This window comes from Ahaetulla prasina, chromosome 5 (assembly GCF_028640845.1).
Source record: "Ahaetulla prasina isolate Xishuangbanna chromosome 5, ASM2864084v1, whole genome shotgun sequence".
NCBI lineage: Eukaryota > Metazoa > Chordata > Lepidosauria > Squamata > Colubridae > Ahaetulla > Ahaetulla prasina.
In genome coordinates this window covers 122,709,838-122,725,930 of record NC_080543.1, presented here as the reverse complement: position 1 = coordinate 122,725,930, position 16,093 = coordinate 122,709,838, and the positions used below count along the sequence as shown (strand labels likewise).

The 16,093-nt window shown below is 43.9% G+C and overlaps 1 protein-coding gene across 1 annotated transcript in view; it reads right to left on the bottom strand.

Moving 5' to 3' along the window:
* KLF12 (KLF transcription factor 12) overlaps positions 1-16,093 on the bottom strand; it is a 321,201-nt gene that overhangs the window by 95,472 nt on the left and 209,636 nt on the right. The window contains exon 6 of the mRNA XM_058186266.1: positions 5,640-5,775. Coding sequence (XP_058042249.1) covers positions 5,640-5,775 — 136 coding nt within the window. The remainder of the gene's footprint in view (positions 1-5,639; positions 5,776-16,093) is intronic.

Genomic DNA, 16,093 nt, shown 5'->3' with positions numbered 1-16,093 from the left:
CCTTGAGTTCTGATATGAAAAAACAAAACAAAAAAACCAAACACCGAACTGCACATTGATTTTGAGGCTAAGATCCATTCCACTCAAAATAAGCAGCTACTGATGCAATCATTTGATTTGTACAAAATACCAATGTTGATTTTCAGGTTGCTTCAAGGTTATTTTACACATTATACACAAGGTAGGGAACTCCAGCCACCTATACTGCCATAACACTGGCAATTATGCTGGGTGGAGGAGCACACTGAAGCTACTAAAAATGTAAAAATGCCGAAGATTTGAGGGAAGATAGCAATTTAGAACATGGTTCATTCACGTGCAGCTACCTGCCAAAGAGCCATCAATAAACAGCCGAAAAAGGATCTCTAAGTCCTCCCCCACTCATACAGTCAAGCAATTCACCAGAATATAAACTGACGGCAAACAGCAACTTGTTTTTTAAGGTTCTGGTGATGAGGAACTCAGCTGGGATTGCCAGAGGAGCCTTTTAAAACTTTTTTTTTACAACCTCTTCAGGCGGAAAGGTTGTTAAAAAAAGAGTTTAAAGGGTTCTGACGATCCCAGCTGAGCCGCGGATTCATCAAAGGCTTTTTTTTTTTACTTTTAAAGGCATGTTTTCGGCTGAAGAAAAACTGCTTTTAAAAGTATAAAAAAAAAAAATCTGATGCTGGCGCAGCTCAGCAGAGGCAGGGGGGTGGGGCCAGAGATTTTTGCTACCGGTTCTCCGAACCACCAGCCGCCATCGCTACCGGATCTGGAGAGCCGGTCTGAACCAGGAGCATTTCACCCCTGCTCCTTACTAACACTGATGATGTTACCTAGTTAGGGTAATGAGACGTCTGCAAGAAAACAAGCAAGCTCAGAGAGCACCAAGGACCCCACAGTTCATCGTCTCAAATCACTGTGGTTGCTTAAAAACGTTTGCATATTATTGTAGAATTCTTTGGAAAATGAGTAGCTTTTAGTCGAGAGGGTGGAGGGTGGGGTCCGCAAAAGAGAAACCATACATAATATGAAATGTATGCAGTATTTCCTTTCTTGCCAAATTTAACTTACTGAGTTATCACATCAACAGTATAGATAGAAGCAGTCATTTGCTTAGCCCCCGCCCCCCCATTGCAATGACTGAGGAAAATTGAGGCCTCTCCTGGTCAAACACCATTGGAAGAATATCAGCTCTGAAGGCTGAGGACAACCAGAAGCTATCACATGGACCTACACTGGTCATCTGAAATATATGTGGCTTCAGGTGGGTCAAGTTGCCTTTGGAGTCCTGGAATTGATTGTCTTCAATTGGTTAGACCAGGGATCAGCAACCTGTGGCTCTGGAGCCGCATGTGGCTCTTTCACGCCTCTGCTGTGGCTCCCTGTCACTCAAAATATGTGTCACAACCGCCAATGTGCAGCACTCACCAGCATGAGATTTATTGAGCTTTTCGACTCCTGGTAGGCCAACCATGGATAAATCCAAGTAAAGAAAAGTTTCAGAAGAAAACAGAATGTTTAATTCAATTACATATACTGGTTTTGTGGCCACTCAAGAAATAGTCAGGCACGGGAAGGGTTTTGTGGCTCCCGGTGTTTTCTTTTCTGTGGGAAATGGGTCCAAATGGCTCTTTAAGTGTTTAAGGTTGCAGACTCCTGGGTTAGATTCAGAAGTGGGTTTCACATAATTTTACCACCGGTTCGCTGCGCACTGAAAATGTGCCGGCGTGCCTTCCATGCATGTGCTTTGCTCGTGTGCACGGCTTACATGCATGCCCGTGTCTAAGAAACATGGCTAAATAGGACGACATAACGCCAGGGCGGGTGGGCGGCCAACCTGCAGGTGGCCACTACCCGTTCACCTGAACCGGTCCAAACCGGCTGAATACCACCACTGGTTAGACCAGAATTCCTCAACCTTAACCATTTTCAGATGCTGGCTGAAGAATTCTGGGAATTGAAGTCCAGTCATCTTAAAGTTGCCAAGGTTGAGGAACAATGGGTTCCCCCTACTTGCTATCCCAGCATCCGCTGAGTTACTTTCCTGAATTCAACCTCAAAGCAAGGGACCCTGGGCCGATATGCAGCAGGCAAAGGTTTCAGTCCCAAATTTCAGCTCAGGTAGGACCAAGCAAGGCGCTTCAGAGCAGTTTCAGACAATCAGCCTTTCTGATGTTGGCCTTTCTGGATCCTAACTTGGTTTGAGGTATTTCTGAAGCAAAGTAGGAGAGTATGTCTCCATGTCTTGGAGGAGGCTCCTCCTTCATCCATTTCTACCTCTCTGAACTAGAAGAATCTGGTTGGAGAAAAAGTAACAGAGGAATTCTGGAGATTTGACTGGAAATCTCCCTCATACTCTCACCAAGCAGGAGAACTAGCATCTCTCCATTCTCCCCAGAGCACAAGAATTGCTCTGTCTTGGGACTCATCTGCACGTCAGAGGAGGAACTGTCCCTTGTCTGGCAACCCTCAGGTCTTCCCAACCGGCTTCCATAAATGATGCCAAGGCAAATATTAACAATGAGAATGCAGAAAAGTATCTTCCTGCTTATTTCAAGCTTGACAAATTTTTTCACTGGAAAAAACAAAGAAATAAACAACCAACCAACATGGCAGCATTAAGGCAGTAAAAGGGACTTCTAATGCAGAGAATCGCTTCTCCTGGCATAGTAATGAGGAGAAAGTGCACTTCACCTTTGCCATACCAACCACTTCTCTCTTCATTTACAGTTGTTTATAGAGGACGTTCAAATTCAGTATCATCCACTGTAGGCATTTGAGCAAATGTTCAGAGTAGCCCTTTGCATTTTAACTGCTAGAAGTGGAATTAAACATTCCTATTCTAGAGTGGTCCCACAAAAACAAAACAGACCCTCCTTTCCTCCCATGCCTCTTATGGTTTGCCAGCGTTCTCTCCAGGATCTCTCTTGTGTTCTGGTTGGCTTCAAAATAACAGCTCCCGAGAAGCCTTGGCGCTCAGCCTACCTGTGATGACCTGGGGCATGGCACAGAGATAACACAAAAAGCTGTCAGTTCAAACCACCCCTTTATTGCTCCAAATTTCCCCAAACACTCCCATGCTTTTGGCCAGTCCCAGAGCAAAATGATGTCAAACCATCACATACACCTCAAGCAGCCTCTGGCTGCAAATAGTCCAGCCCAGTGCTGTGTACACCAAGGCTGCACAGCAATTAATCCAGCAGGGCAAATCGAAGGAAACAAAGGATCCAAGTAATTAGTCCAGAAAGCCAGAAGGAAATGCAAGGACTCTTGGGAAGTTCAAACGTCGGCACTTAACACTTCGGGAACTCAGCATTTGTTTCCGACAAATGCCCGTCCCCACAGCATCTCCTTAAGTCTCATTCCCCAGGTGTGCCTTGTGAAGATGGGCGGGGCACTCTTCTCCTGAGTAGCCAGCTCAGTCTGCGTTGTTCATGCCTTCTCTCCACTCTCCGAGCTCTTGGATCAGGAGGGCATGGTCCTTGCTCTTCGCCTGAGCTCTGTCTCTAATGTTCATCCTGCCCCTGTTCCTACCTGTCTACAACCTGTCCTAATCCTGAAAGGCCCTGGCTTGACTGGTCCTGCCCTTCCCCACTTTCCTCCAAAGCCAACAAAGCCGCCCCCTCAATCTCTGTAGACTCAGGTTCCAGCTCGTCTTCCCTCCAGATTCAGGCTCTGACGGTGAGCATGACACTACCCTTGTCTTCCTTCCAGAACCCATAGAAGCTAAGGGTACAATATTGCTGATCAATTGGTGCACAGATCTCCTCTGACTTCCCTGCCCCGTTGGCCTTACTCTGCCCCGATCCTCTAAATACGGATTGCTTTACAGAGAACACATTCCTGCCTTTGTTCCTTGAGGAATATTTGCTAGCATCAGCATGTTAATGCCTCTGATCATGCACTGAATTAAACACACATGCAGAGGCAAGGGAGGTTCATCCATAGTTCAGCAACATTGCATGCCGATGCATAAAAATAACTATTTTTACACTAGGAAGGAAACAAGAAAAAGCAATTCCACAGATGGGAAACTCGAAGAGGCAGTAAACGGCACTGGTAGCAACTTAACTCCATTTAGTTCTTTACGGAGCTTTGTTGATACGTAGCCCCGTATCATAACTCTTAGCAGTTCACCACAATCACAAAGTACAATACTTCAGCTTTCACCATTCTTTTGTGCTTTTCGTGAGCTTCTTCAAGCCCTACGTTTAACTGATTTGGATCCTCTCTATCACAGAATATGGTTTATTAAGAGGTTTTCCAATTCTGTTCAAACTGTGATCAACATCAACATCTCAACATCCCTTGATCATGCTAGTCTTGGATTCTGTCCAACTCTGAATTAGAGACTCCATTCCAGGATCATTCTGGCTCCTTCATTCCTAAAGACATATCTTAGAGAAAGACACCTTCACCCTGTATAGCAACAGGAGGACAGGCTGAATGAGCATTGCAGTTGACCCTACCAAAAGCTCCTAGAACTACTTTTATCTCCACATCATTGTTAATTTAACTAATTGTATTTATGCTTCCACTTTGGGGTGGTGCAGTGGCCTAGAGGTGGTGCTCTCGCCTCACGATCAGGAGGCTGTGAGTTCGATCCTAGGTAGAGGAAGATATTTCTCTCTCTGGGCACACGCTGAGACTATATCTGCTGAACAAAAACTCCGCATTGGCGACAGGAAGGGCATCTGGCCATTAAAACACTCTGCTAGCTCCATTCAGTTGCCCACACTCCACCCCGCAAGGGATTATAGTCATTAAAAGATGGTGGTGATTTATACTTCCACTTTCACAAACAAACAAAAATTCAGTTCTTTGCCCACTCGCAAAGTATTGCACAGAATCCCCAAAATACAACCACCCTAATCTGTTTGATTGAACAGAAAGAGTGTGTGAGAGAAAAGAGAGTTCACACACTTGCAGGCAAAACTATCCTCTACCGATTTTATCCAAACCAGATGGGTGCTAACCAAACAAACGGAGACAAAAGGAGCTAGAAACTGCCTTAAACAACTATGACCGTTTTGCCTGCTTCAAAGACTCCTTCTAGCTTGCTCAACACAACGTGGTTAAAAAGAAATCAGTCTTCTTCAGCCTTATGTGCAAAGCAGTATGAAACTGCCCCAATAATCTCTTACTTGTGTACAGAAAGGACTCTTGAGTTCTAATAAAATGATCCGATGCTAAATCAGTGTGAAGCCTCACCAAGTATTTGCACCATCTATCCAAGCCGGGACTATGGATAGGGCTTCAAGAGAGAATGGACTTCCTTTGCAATGAAGCCAATCAATTGCTTGGACAGATGCACAGGAAAATCTCCTCCCCAAGCCTACAAGTACACTTTTGAAAGAGCCTTTGTATTCTGGAAGAGTCACATGTCATTTCCAATTAGCAACTCAAAACAAATAATAATAGTAAACCCAGATTGTTTCCTAGCAAAGCAGAAAAAGATCTACCAGAAGACATCTTTGAGGTGGCCCAGACAACCGAGATGTCTTTAAGATCCGGTATCATCAGTTGAGTTTCCTCTGACATTTGAAATAACCCCAACTCTATCCGAGCCTGGCCAATCAGATGTTGGCTGTCTACTGAATGGCACGTGATGATGTATTCCCACTTTAGCATCAGCCTGAAGACTCCATACTTACTCTTGAACAGCTCTGGCTATTGAGAGGGCTGTGGATCCAGTCTCATTCACGCTATCCAAAGTCACATTGGGTAGGTCATCATCGTCACTGTCGCTTTTAATCTGTCTGGGAGACAGGCCACGAGGGTCCATTTGTGCTGGGAATCAAGGAAAGACAACTGATTAACAACAGCACTGCGGCATTAACATTGCTCTGTAATAACCTTAAGATGGGCACAGTCCCTCTAGTCTTCATATTGGCATCAATGGATTTCTTATTCTTGTTTAGGTCCCAGGAACAGCTCCCAAGAATTTATTGAAAGGACATACAGTTTAAACAATATCAGTTTAAATACAGTTAAACTGTATTTAAATACAGTTTAAACAGTATCAACAGTAGAAACCTTTAAATTTCTAGGTTCTATCGTATCGCAAGATCTCAAATGGACAGCTAACATCAAAAACATCATCAAAAAAGGACAACAAAGAATGTTCTTTCTGCGCCAACTCAGAAAGCTCAAACTGCCCAAGGAGCTGCTGATCCAATTCTACAGAGGAATTATTGAGTCTGTCATTTGCACCTCTATAACTGTCTGGTTCGGTTCTGCAACCCAACAAGAAAAACACAGACTTCAGAGGATAATTAGAACTGCAGAAAAAATAATTGCTACCAACCTGCCTTCCATTGAGGACCTGTATACTGCACGAATCAAGAAGAGGGCCGTGAAAATATTTACAGACCCCTCGCACCCTGGACATAAACTGTTTCAACTCCTACACTCAAAACAACGCTACAGAGCACTGCACACCAGAACAACTAGACATAAGAATAGTTTCTTCCCGAAGGCCATCACTCTGCTAAACAAATAATTCCCTCAACACTGTCAAACTACTTACTAAATCTGCACAACTATTAATCTTCTCATCGTTCCCATCACCAATCTCTTTCCACTTATGACTGTATGACTGTAACTTTGTTGCTGGCAATCCTTATGATTTATATTGATATATTGACCATCATTTGTGTTGTAAATGTTGTACCTTGATGAACGTATCTTTTCTTTTATGTACACTGAGAGCATATGCACCAAGACAAATTCCTTGTGTGTCCAATCACACTTGGCCAATAAACTATTCTATTCTATTCTATTCTATTCTATTCTATTCTATTCTATTCTATTCTATTCTATTCTATTCTATTAAATGAAAGGTATGAATGTCTACCGCCAGAAATACAGCCTTGCCTTCTGGTACTTTGGAAAATAATTTGACCCCACTCTTCTTTGTGGCATCCACTCAAATACTGGAACACCGCTATCATGTTACCCCACTCCTTCTCCTCTCTAGACTGGCCAAATTCGAATCCTGCAATTAATATTATATGTAGTTAATATTAACCAGCCAGGCTACCTCTCCAGTTGTGGGATGTGTGTGTGTGTGTGTGTGTGTGTTGCCATTCAGGACCAGGATGTGGCCCAATAGGATGGCTGCAACTCCCACCTGAGGGGTATCAACTTCTCTTGTGACTTAGAGAAGTGGTAATAAACTTCACGCAAGTGACTGAGGCTTTAACACATCTGCAATGAGATAAAAATGTGCAGGTCCACAATAATAGTTGCACAATGCAAATATTCAAGCCACACAAATATTAGCGTAGTTGATCTAAATCCGGGCTGTCAAGCTCCCGGTCCGTGGGCCGGATGCGTCATGTTCTGGCCACGCCCGGTTTAGCGAAGGGGGAAAAAAGTCCCGATACATTACATGACACCGCCATGATGACATGAGTTTGACCCCCCTGATCTAAATAATGAACCAGTCACCATGGGTCAAAAATAATAATAAAAAAATTCTTCTAGAAGTTGAACTTCAGATCTTGACCCAATGTTCCTATTTCTCTTTCCTTTGTCAATCCTGAGTATAATGGGCCTTCTCCATTAGCACTATCAAACAGCAAGTCTTGAGTTCTCCCCCCACCCCATTTTTAGTAAATAACTAAATTGCACAGGATGAGACTCTAAGCAACGAAGTGTGTGCGTCATTCTCATGGCATGTCACTGCTGCCTTGGAATTAACACAACACAACAACACAGAAACAAATGAAAATGTGCTGTTTTTTGCTAGTGTCCTAACCAGCTGTCTACAAATGCAACTGCTCCTCCCGTAGTAGGATAAGATCAGTCCTGTTCTTGAGCAAATTTGAGGGTATCCTCAATTTGAGGTTCTCTCCCTTGGTACAGGCCCTGTCTATCAAAACTGTTTAAATGTTGAAGATAATAATATTTAAGAGGTACTGTATTTTTTGGAGTATAAGACGCACCTTAGTTTTTGGGGAGGGAAAATAGGGGAAAAAATTCTGCCTCTGCCTACCAGGTATTCATCTGGCTAGCGTCCTTAGCCTAGTCAGCTTCAGCACATTACTTCACTGATTGTGAGTGCGCTTGTTGGGCCTGATAAGCAGCTTCAAAAGCACAGCTGATTGTTGGAGGGAGATCCAGTGACTAAAGCAGGCGAAGCACGGAAGCGGTAAGAGAAGACAGCAGCTGTTCCGGGCTGCCATTTTGGGCTCCGCGCCTCATGTTTTCAGCCTCCAAATGCTCCGTTTGAGAGCCGTTCAAGGCTGCAGGGATCGCCAAAGCACAATGCTGCCAATTGCTGCTCAAAAATGAAAATGTGCAGAGGCCAAAAATGGGCCTTGCGGAGGCCTAAAATGCAATGCGCAGATGCTGAAAACGTGATGCGCGGAAGTGGCGATCAACGGTGATGTGTTTTGGCAATCCCAGCAGGCTTGAACAGCTCCAAAATGGAGCATTTGGAGGCTGAATATGCAAGGCGCACAGCCCAAAAACGCAAGCCATTGTCTGTGGCAATCTCTGCAGCCAGGAAGAGGATATGCTGAGGCCGAAGGGTGGGGGCTGGTGGGCGGGCGGGGTTACATTTGGAGTATAAGATACACCCAAATTTTCAGCCTCTTTTGGGGGTGGGGGGAAAGTTCATCCAAAAAATACGGTAAATATTGTCATTGCCTGGAAGCTGTCTATATAGGGTAGAAAAATACAACTGATATACGTGAGAGGAGGAAACAGGGGAAGATTCCTCATTAACAGTTCCTCAAAGATATTCAATGAGTGATGAAGATTTGGTAAGAAGGGTTTGCCTTGGGACAATTCAAAGCGGATGCAATGTCTAGAATGTAAGATGGTGGAGTGATCACCCAAAAGGTTGTCAGTTCGAGACCCAAGTACCACAAGATGGGGTGAGCTCCCATTCTTTCCTCAGCTCATGCCAACCGAGTAGTTCAAAATCTTGTAAATGCAAGTAGATAAATAGGTACCACTTCAGTATTCCATGCACCTTGGCATATAGTCGTGCCAGGTACATGACCATGGAAGCATCTCCGGACAACTTTGGCTTCTCAGCTAGGAAATGGAGATGAGCATCACTCCCTAGAGTTGGACACAACTGGACAGGGGAAACCTTTATCTTTTCAAAGCAATATAAATCCCTCAATTGTAACTAAAATTCCCTCCGTGTTGTTTGCTTTCCTCCCATATATTCTACCTGTGGGTTTCTTTGATTTGAAAACATCAGACAGCTACCATAAAACTCAACTCTTACTTAAAAAGAAAAATTTCAGGCTGAGTCAACCTTAGAAGGTTAAACATTCACATTTTAAAGGCAATCTCTATGTTTTTTTAAATAGATTGGGTCAATAATGTCAATTGCCTAAACTAACCTCAAAACAAATCATGGATTTTTAGATCTGTTTGGTGTTTTTTTTTAACTCCCTATGTCCTATTGTGAAATGTGGTTAGAAACCCTTGATTCATAGCAAGATGAGGGCATCAATTTTCAATATTCTGTTAGCAAATTAAAGGCAAAGAGCTACCTTCAGCATTGAGGTCTATTTGCAAACGATATTCCATCAACTTCATCACTTAGCTGTGACTTTAAAATGGCAGCTATATTATCTTGCCCTTTCCGAATTATGCAACTAATTATGCAGTAAACTTGTTAATGCCGCAGGATTATCGTTTCTTGGACCTGAATGCTGAATATTAACCTTCTGTTGTGCAGAACGAAAAGGGGGAGAAGAAGAAAATTGCTGGCAGGTTCTGGCACAACTCTAATGTTGTGCTGTGTGAACAGCAATCTATTTCAGGTCTTATGTAAGTGTGTCTCAATCTTGGCCACTTTGAGATATGTAGACTTCCAGCATTCCCCATGTTGAAGTCCACATATTCCCAAGAGGCCATGGTTGAAAAATACTGTGTCAAAGCTTCTAATGGAATGGCCCCACCTAAGAAGACCAAGGTCTACAAAGGCCTTCTAAAGAGAACGATCAGGTAGAACATAGAACATCAGAGTTCAAAGGAGACCCTCTACCATTTCAGACAAATGGCTGTTCAGTTTCTTCTTAAAAGCCTCCAGTGATAGAGTACCTACAATTTTTGAAGTTGAAGCTTTGAGGTATGCTAGGGCTGTCCTATTTAGGAGGGGAGAGGAAACAAGGAGAAAGAAAGGGAATGACTGATCTATGAGAAGCACATCAGGAAAAAATTTCACAGTTGGAAAAATCTTAGGTAGCTTCATGGCTTGTATTCTGTTGGATGTTTTGTGAGAAAATCCTCGTCCTCACAAAAATTCCTAACTAGTTGGTGCTCCAAAACAGGTAGAGAGAAGTAAACTCTGGATCAGACGCTTGTGTGGGACCTCCATAGCTTACATTCTACCCATAAAGAACCCTGAGAAGATGGCTACATTTCTAGTTTTCCTTCCACAGCTTCTCAAATTTTGAAGGCTCCATCTGGTTGGGAATTCAAATTCTGGCCAAACATTCCCAGTCTATGAGTTGGCTGAAGCAGCTTTTGTGAACCCTGCCACACAGCCCGGGCACAATGCTTCCTGCCTTAAACTCTGGCTTATGTCTTGCCATATTCCTTCTGCATTTTAGTGGCCCTTTTCCCCTTTCAGATCTTCTGCTAATAGGAGGACCATATGCCTGCTTATTCACAAAGAAGATTCTCTGTCAATGTAAATACTCCATCCAGGCAGAAGTCCAAAATCTTTCCAAATGGTTTAAGGGTTTAAGAAGCAGCTAGAAAAAAAAAAATCAGAGTACAACGTTGTTTGGATGCATCATCTGGATGGAAAATAAATTGCATCAGTTCTCACCAGTGGTGAAATCCAAATTTTTTTTACTACCAGTTCTGTGGGCGTGGCTTGGTGGGTGTGGTGTGGCTTGGTGGGCGTGGCTTGATGGGCATGGCAGGGGAAGGATACTGCAAAATCCCCATTCCCTCCCCACTCCTGGGAGAAGGATATTGCAAAATCTCCATTCCCACCCCACTCTGGGGCCAGCCAGAGGTGGTATTTGCCGATTCTCCAAACTACTCAAAATTTCTGCTACTGGTTCTCCAGAACCTGTCAGAACCTGCTGGATTTCACCCCTGGTTCTCACTCACTTTTTTGATCTAATTTTCATTTAGCCTCATTAAAGGTAAAGGGGTCTCAATGGCTTAGCAGCTAAAGATGCTGAATTTGCCAGCTAGAAAGTTGACAGTCCGGGTTCGAGACCCAAGCACCGTGGAACGGGATGAGCTCTTATTACTTGTCCCAGCTCCTAGCAGTTCAAAAGCAGGGGGCCAGGCCCAGGGAGGTGGGGGGGCTGGAGCCATAACACAAATGCAAGTAGATAAATAGGTAGGAAGGTGGATTGTACGCGGAAGTTCCATGGGCCCCCAAGGTCCCTTCCAGCTCTATTCCATGACATCAGCATATAGTCATGCTAGCCACATGACCATGAAAAATGTCTCTGGACAATGCTGGCTGTCTCTGCTAAGAAATAAAATGAGCACTACCCTCAGACGTGACTGGGAAGGGAAACCTTTACCTTTACCTATGCCTGCTTATTTATTTATTTATTTTATTTATTTATTTTTCGTATTTTTATAATAATAATAATAATAATACTTATTATTATTATTATTATTATTATTATTATTATTATTATTATTATTATTATTATTATTATTTAATTTTTATACCGCTCTTCTCCCGAAGGACTCAGGGCGGTGAACAGGCAAATAAAATAATACAATATATTACAATAAAACACATTTTAAAAAACTTATTCAAACTAGCCTAAATTTAAAATACAGTACAAAATATAAAAAATAAACCCCAATAAAATCCATATTTAAAAACCCTATTTAAGCCAGTCCTGCTCGAAAGAATAGATATGTCTTCAGCTCGCGGCGAAAGGTCCGGAGGTAAGGAAGTTGTCGAAGTCCTGGGGGAAGCTCGTTCCAGAGGGTAGGTGCGCCCACAGAGAAGGCTCTCCCCCTGGGGGTCGCCAGCCTACACTGTTTGGCTGACGGCACCCTGAGAAGACCCTTTCTATGGGAGAGTACCGGCCGGTGGGAGGCATGTGGTAACAGAAGGCGGTCCCGAAGATATCCCGGTCCTATGCCATGGAGCGCTTTAAAGGTGGTAACCAACACCTTGAAGTGCACTCGGAAAACCACAGGTAGCCAGTGCAGCCTGCGCAGTATCGGTGTTATATGGGAGCCACGAGTGGCTCCCTCTATCACCCGCGCGGCCGCATTCTGAACCAACTGTAGTCTCCGGGTGCACCTCAAGGGGAGCCCCATGTAGAGAGCATTGCAGTTGTACCGCCCTTCTCCGAAGACTCAGGGCGGTATACAGCAGAAATAAAATATAAATATCAAAAAAATTAAAATACAATATACATTAAAAATCTGATTTAATAAGCTGAGAAATTTAAAATTAATAAATAAAAATTATAAAATAGATTAATCCCCTTAAAAACCTCACTAAAACCCTCGATTAAAAATTTATCATTAGGCCAGCCCTGCTTGGTGAAAGAAGAAAGTTTTGAGCTCGTGTTTAAAGGTCCGAAGATCAGAGAGAAGACGTAGCCCCACAGATAGTTCATTCCACAGGGCCGGAGCCCCCACAGAGAACGCTCTTCCCTGGGGGTCGCCAGCCGACATTGTCTGGCTGACGGCACCCTGAGGAGACCCTCTCTGTGGGAGCGCACAGGTCGATGGGAGGTTACTGACGGCAGCAGGTGGTCCCGTAAATATCCCGGTCCCATCCTATTCACAAAGAAGATTCTTTTTAAATGTAAACATATTGTCCAGAGAGAATTCCAAAATCTATCCAAATGGATAGGGCTTAAGAAGCAGCAAGAAAAAAAAAATCGGGGTGCAACATTATCCGGATGCATTATTTGGATGGATTTGGGAGGAAAAGAAGCTGCCCTCGTTCTCACTCATTTAACAGAATAACAGAGTTGGAAGGGACGTTTGGAAGCCTTCTAATCCAACCTCTTGCTCCAGCAGGAAAACTCTATACTATTTCAGACAAATAGTTGTCCAATCTCTTCTTAAAAACTTCCAGTGATAAGAGCACCCACAAACATCTGGAGGGAAGCTGTTCCACTGATTAATTGTTCTGTCAGGAAATTTTTTCTTAGTTCTAGGTTGGTTTTCTCCTTGATTAGTTTCCATTAATTGCTTTTTGTTCTGCCCTTAGGTCAGTGGTGGGATTCAATTTTTTTTACTACCAGTTCTGTGGGCGTGGCTTGGTGGCCATGGCGTGACTTGGTGGCCGTGGCTTGGTGGGCATGGCAGGGGAAGGATACTGTAAAATCTCCTTTCCCACCCATCCAGGGGAAGGTTACTGAAAAAATCCCCATTTCCTCCCAATCAGCTGGGACTCGGGAGGCAGAGAACAGATGAAGGTAGGGCCAGTCAGAATTTTTACTACCAGTTCTCCGAACGACTCAAAATTTCCACTATCGGTTCTCCAGAACTGGTCAGAACCTGCTGAATACCATCTCTGCTTTAGGTGCTTTGGAGCAGGGGTCTCCAACCTTGGCAACTTGAAGACTTGTGGACTTCAACTCCTTCAATTCTGGGAGTTGGAGTCCACAAATCTTCAGGTTGTCAAAGTTGGAGACTCCTGCTTTGGAGAATAGGTTGACCTCCTTTTCTTTGTGGCAACCCTTGAGATATTGGAACACATACTGGAAGGTATTGAATCATTAATACCTTCAGGATCAACTCTGATTTTACAGTCTGTTTTTTCAGATTTATTTTTGGTTTAACCTCATTACTAATGTCTTATTCTACGGAGCCCTTCAGGCCTGAGAAACAGCACACATGTGTATGTACAGTATGTGCGGGGAGCGCATAAATGTGAAAAAAAAATGCAGACCATATGATGTGCAACGCATTGGTAAACAACGTTCTCCCCGGAGCGTTCTCTTTTTAAAAATTTCAAACATGGCAATCACGCATACCTCCAGGACCAACTCTGATTTTACAGAGTCTATATAAACAGACGCCATAAATTCATATGCATCTCTCACAGCTGTATCCAAGTATAATATAAATCTTGTTGGTTTCTCCATTGTAACCCGTGATGTTCTCTCGGGTGGGGGGGAGAGACTCAGAGGTATTCAGTAGCACGTCCGTTGACTTGAACAAAGCGATGGGCTTGTTGCACACACAGCCTGCCAGGTCGAGAAGAAAATGACAGTTTTTGCATGGTTCTCTCTCTCTCTCTCTCTCTCTCTCTCTCTCTCCCGGCTGTGATCAGGCGGCACATGACGTGAAAATACACACAATCTCCTACTGTACTGCAAATTAGAAATGTGCGGGCCAGTTGATAAGGGATTAGGGATTACCATTTATCGTGCTTCATATTTCTTAGCTCAAAGTGCTATGCAGATGGTTCTGCTGGCAAAGTTCTTTTGAAAGTTGTTTTGGCGAGCAAAGGTGAATAGGTCTTGCTCCCCACACACTACTGAAGCAATTATCCTAGTGGCCTGGCCCCACACACACACACACATGCACACACCCACACACACCCACACAATACCCCCCCCCCCAGAAAGCTTATCAAGCTGCTGTTATATTGCGCTCCATAATTTCTGCCTGAGTTACATCTCAAGCTGTTTGCATGACAAAAGGGAAATTGTAAAAGAAGGCCGAGATTATAACCCATAAGCCCAGATCTGAGACCTGGATGACAAAAGTCGAACAAACGGATCAGCCTAAGATTCTAAATAACTGAGTGCCGTCTAAACCAGAGGTCTCCAACTTCGACAACTTTAAGACTTGTGGACTTCAACTCCCAGAATTCCTTAGCCAGCTTTGCTGGCTGAGGTATTCTGGGAGTTGAAGCACACAAGTCTTAAAGTTGCCAAGGTTGGAGACCCTTGGTCTAAAGAACTCAACCCAAAAACACAGTGACTTTATCTTCAATAAAATCCCGCCGTTCAAATTGCTAGCAGGTTTTGATCTCAATTCCAGCTGAGCTCCTTGGGGAGATCACAAAAGCCTTCAATTTCGGTAGGCCTGCTTGCCAGAAATTCCTCAAAACAAGGCATATTAAAAAGCTCCGAATCTTGCAAGTGGGGGAAATTATCTTCTAACCCTCTAATGCCAAAATGAGTTGCTTGTGGATAAAGAAGAAAATATGTTGGGGGCGACTATCTCTGGATTCTAGGTGAGCAGATTTCTAGCAGGTACAAGCAAGAAATAAAAACATTAATCCGAACAATCATCCAAATCGCTGTATGAATGGGGGGAAAAATCGCAGCATTTGCTACTACTCAAATTATTAAGTTGACTTAATACCAAAGTGAGCAGCCAGAAGAATCTTGAATTTTTAATGCAATCTAACAGGTTTGAAAGTTAATGTAAAGAGTATTTTTAATGAGTTCCCAAGTAGGAAGGTGTTAAGTATTAAGGAAGGTATTAAGTTTTAAGGAAGGTATTAAGTATTAAGGAAGGTACTAATCAAAGACAGATACAACCTAGAACTAAAGAGAAATTTCCTGACAGTAAGAACAATCCACTAGTGGAACAGCTTGCCTTCTGAAGTTGTAAGTGCGCCATCCCTGGAGGCTTTTAAGAAGAGACTGGATATGGTATAGCGCAGTGATAACTAACCTTTTTGCCATTGTGTGCCAAAATCAGAGGGAACGTGGGGCGGGTCGCGCGCATGCGCGGCCATACCCATAATTTAACGCACTCTGCCCCCCTCCATGCACGTGCAAGGGACCGCTCGCGCTCCTCCCACTTTTGGCACACGATGACGCAGTGGGCCCAGTAGGTCCATTTTTCACCCTCCCCAGGCTCCAGAGGCTTTCTTGGAATCTGGGGAGGGCAAAAACAGCCTTCTCCACCCCATGGAAACAGCCCATTTCCCAACTTCCGATGGGACCGGAAGGCCCATTTTTTGCTCTCCCCAGACTCCAGAGGCTTTTTAGGAGCCTGGGGAGGGCAAAAACAGCCTTCCCCCACCGGAAGCACCGAGAGATCAGTGGCACCGGAAGTCCGGAATGTATGTGCTCTGAAGCTGAGCTAGGGCAATGCTTGTGTGTCCACACATATGGCTCCGTATGCCACCTGTGGCACGCATGCCATAGGTTCACCATCACGG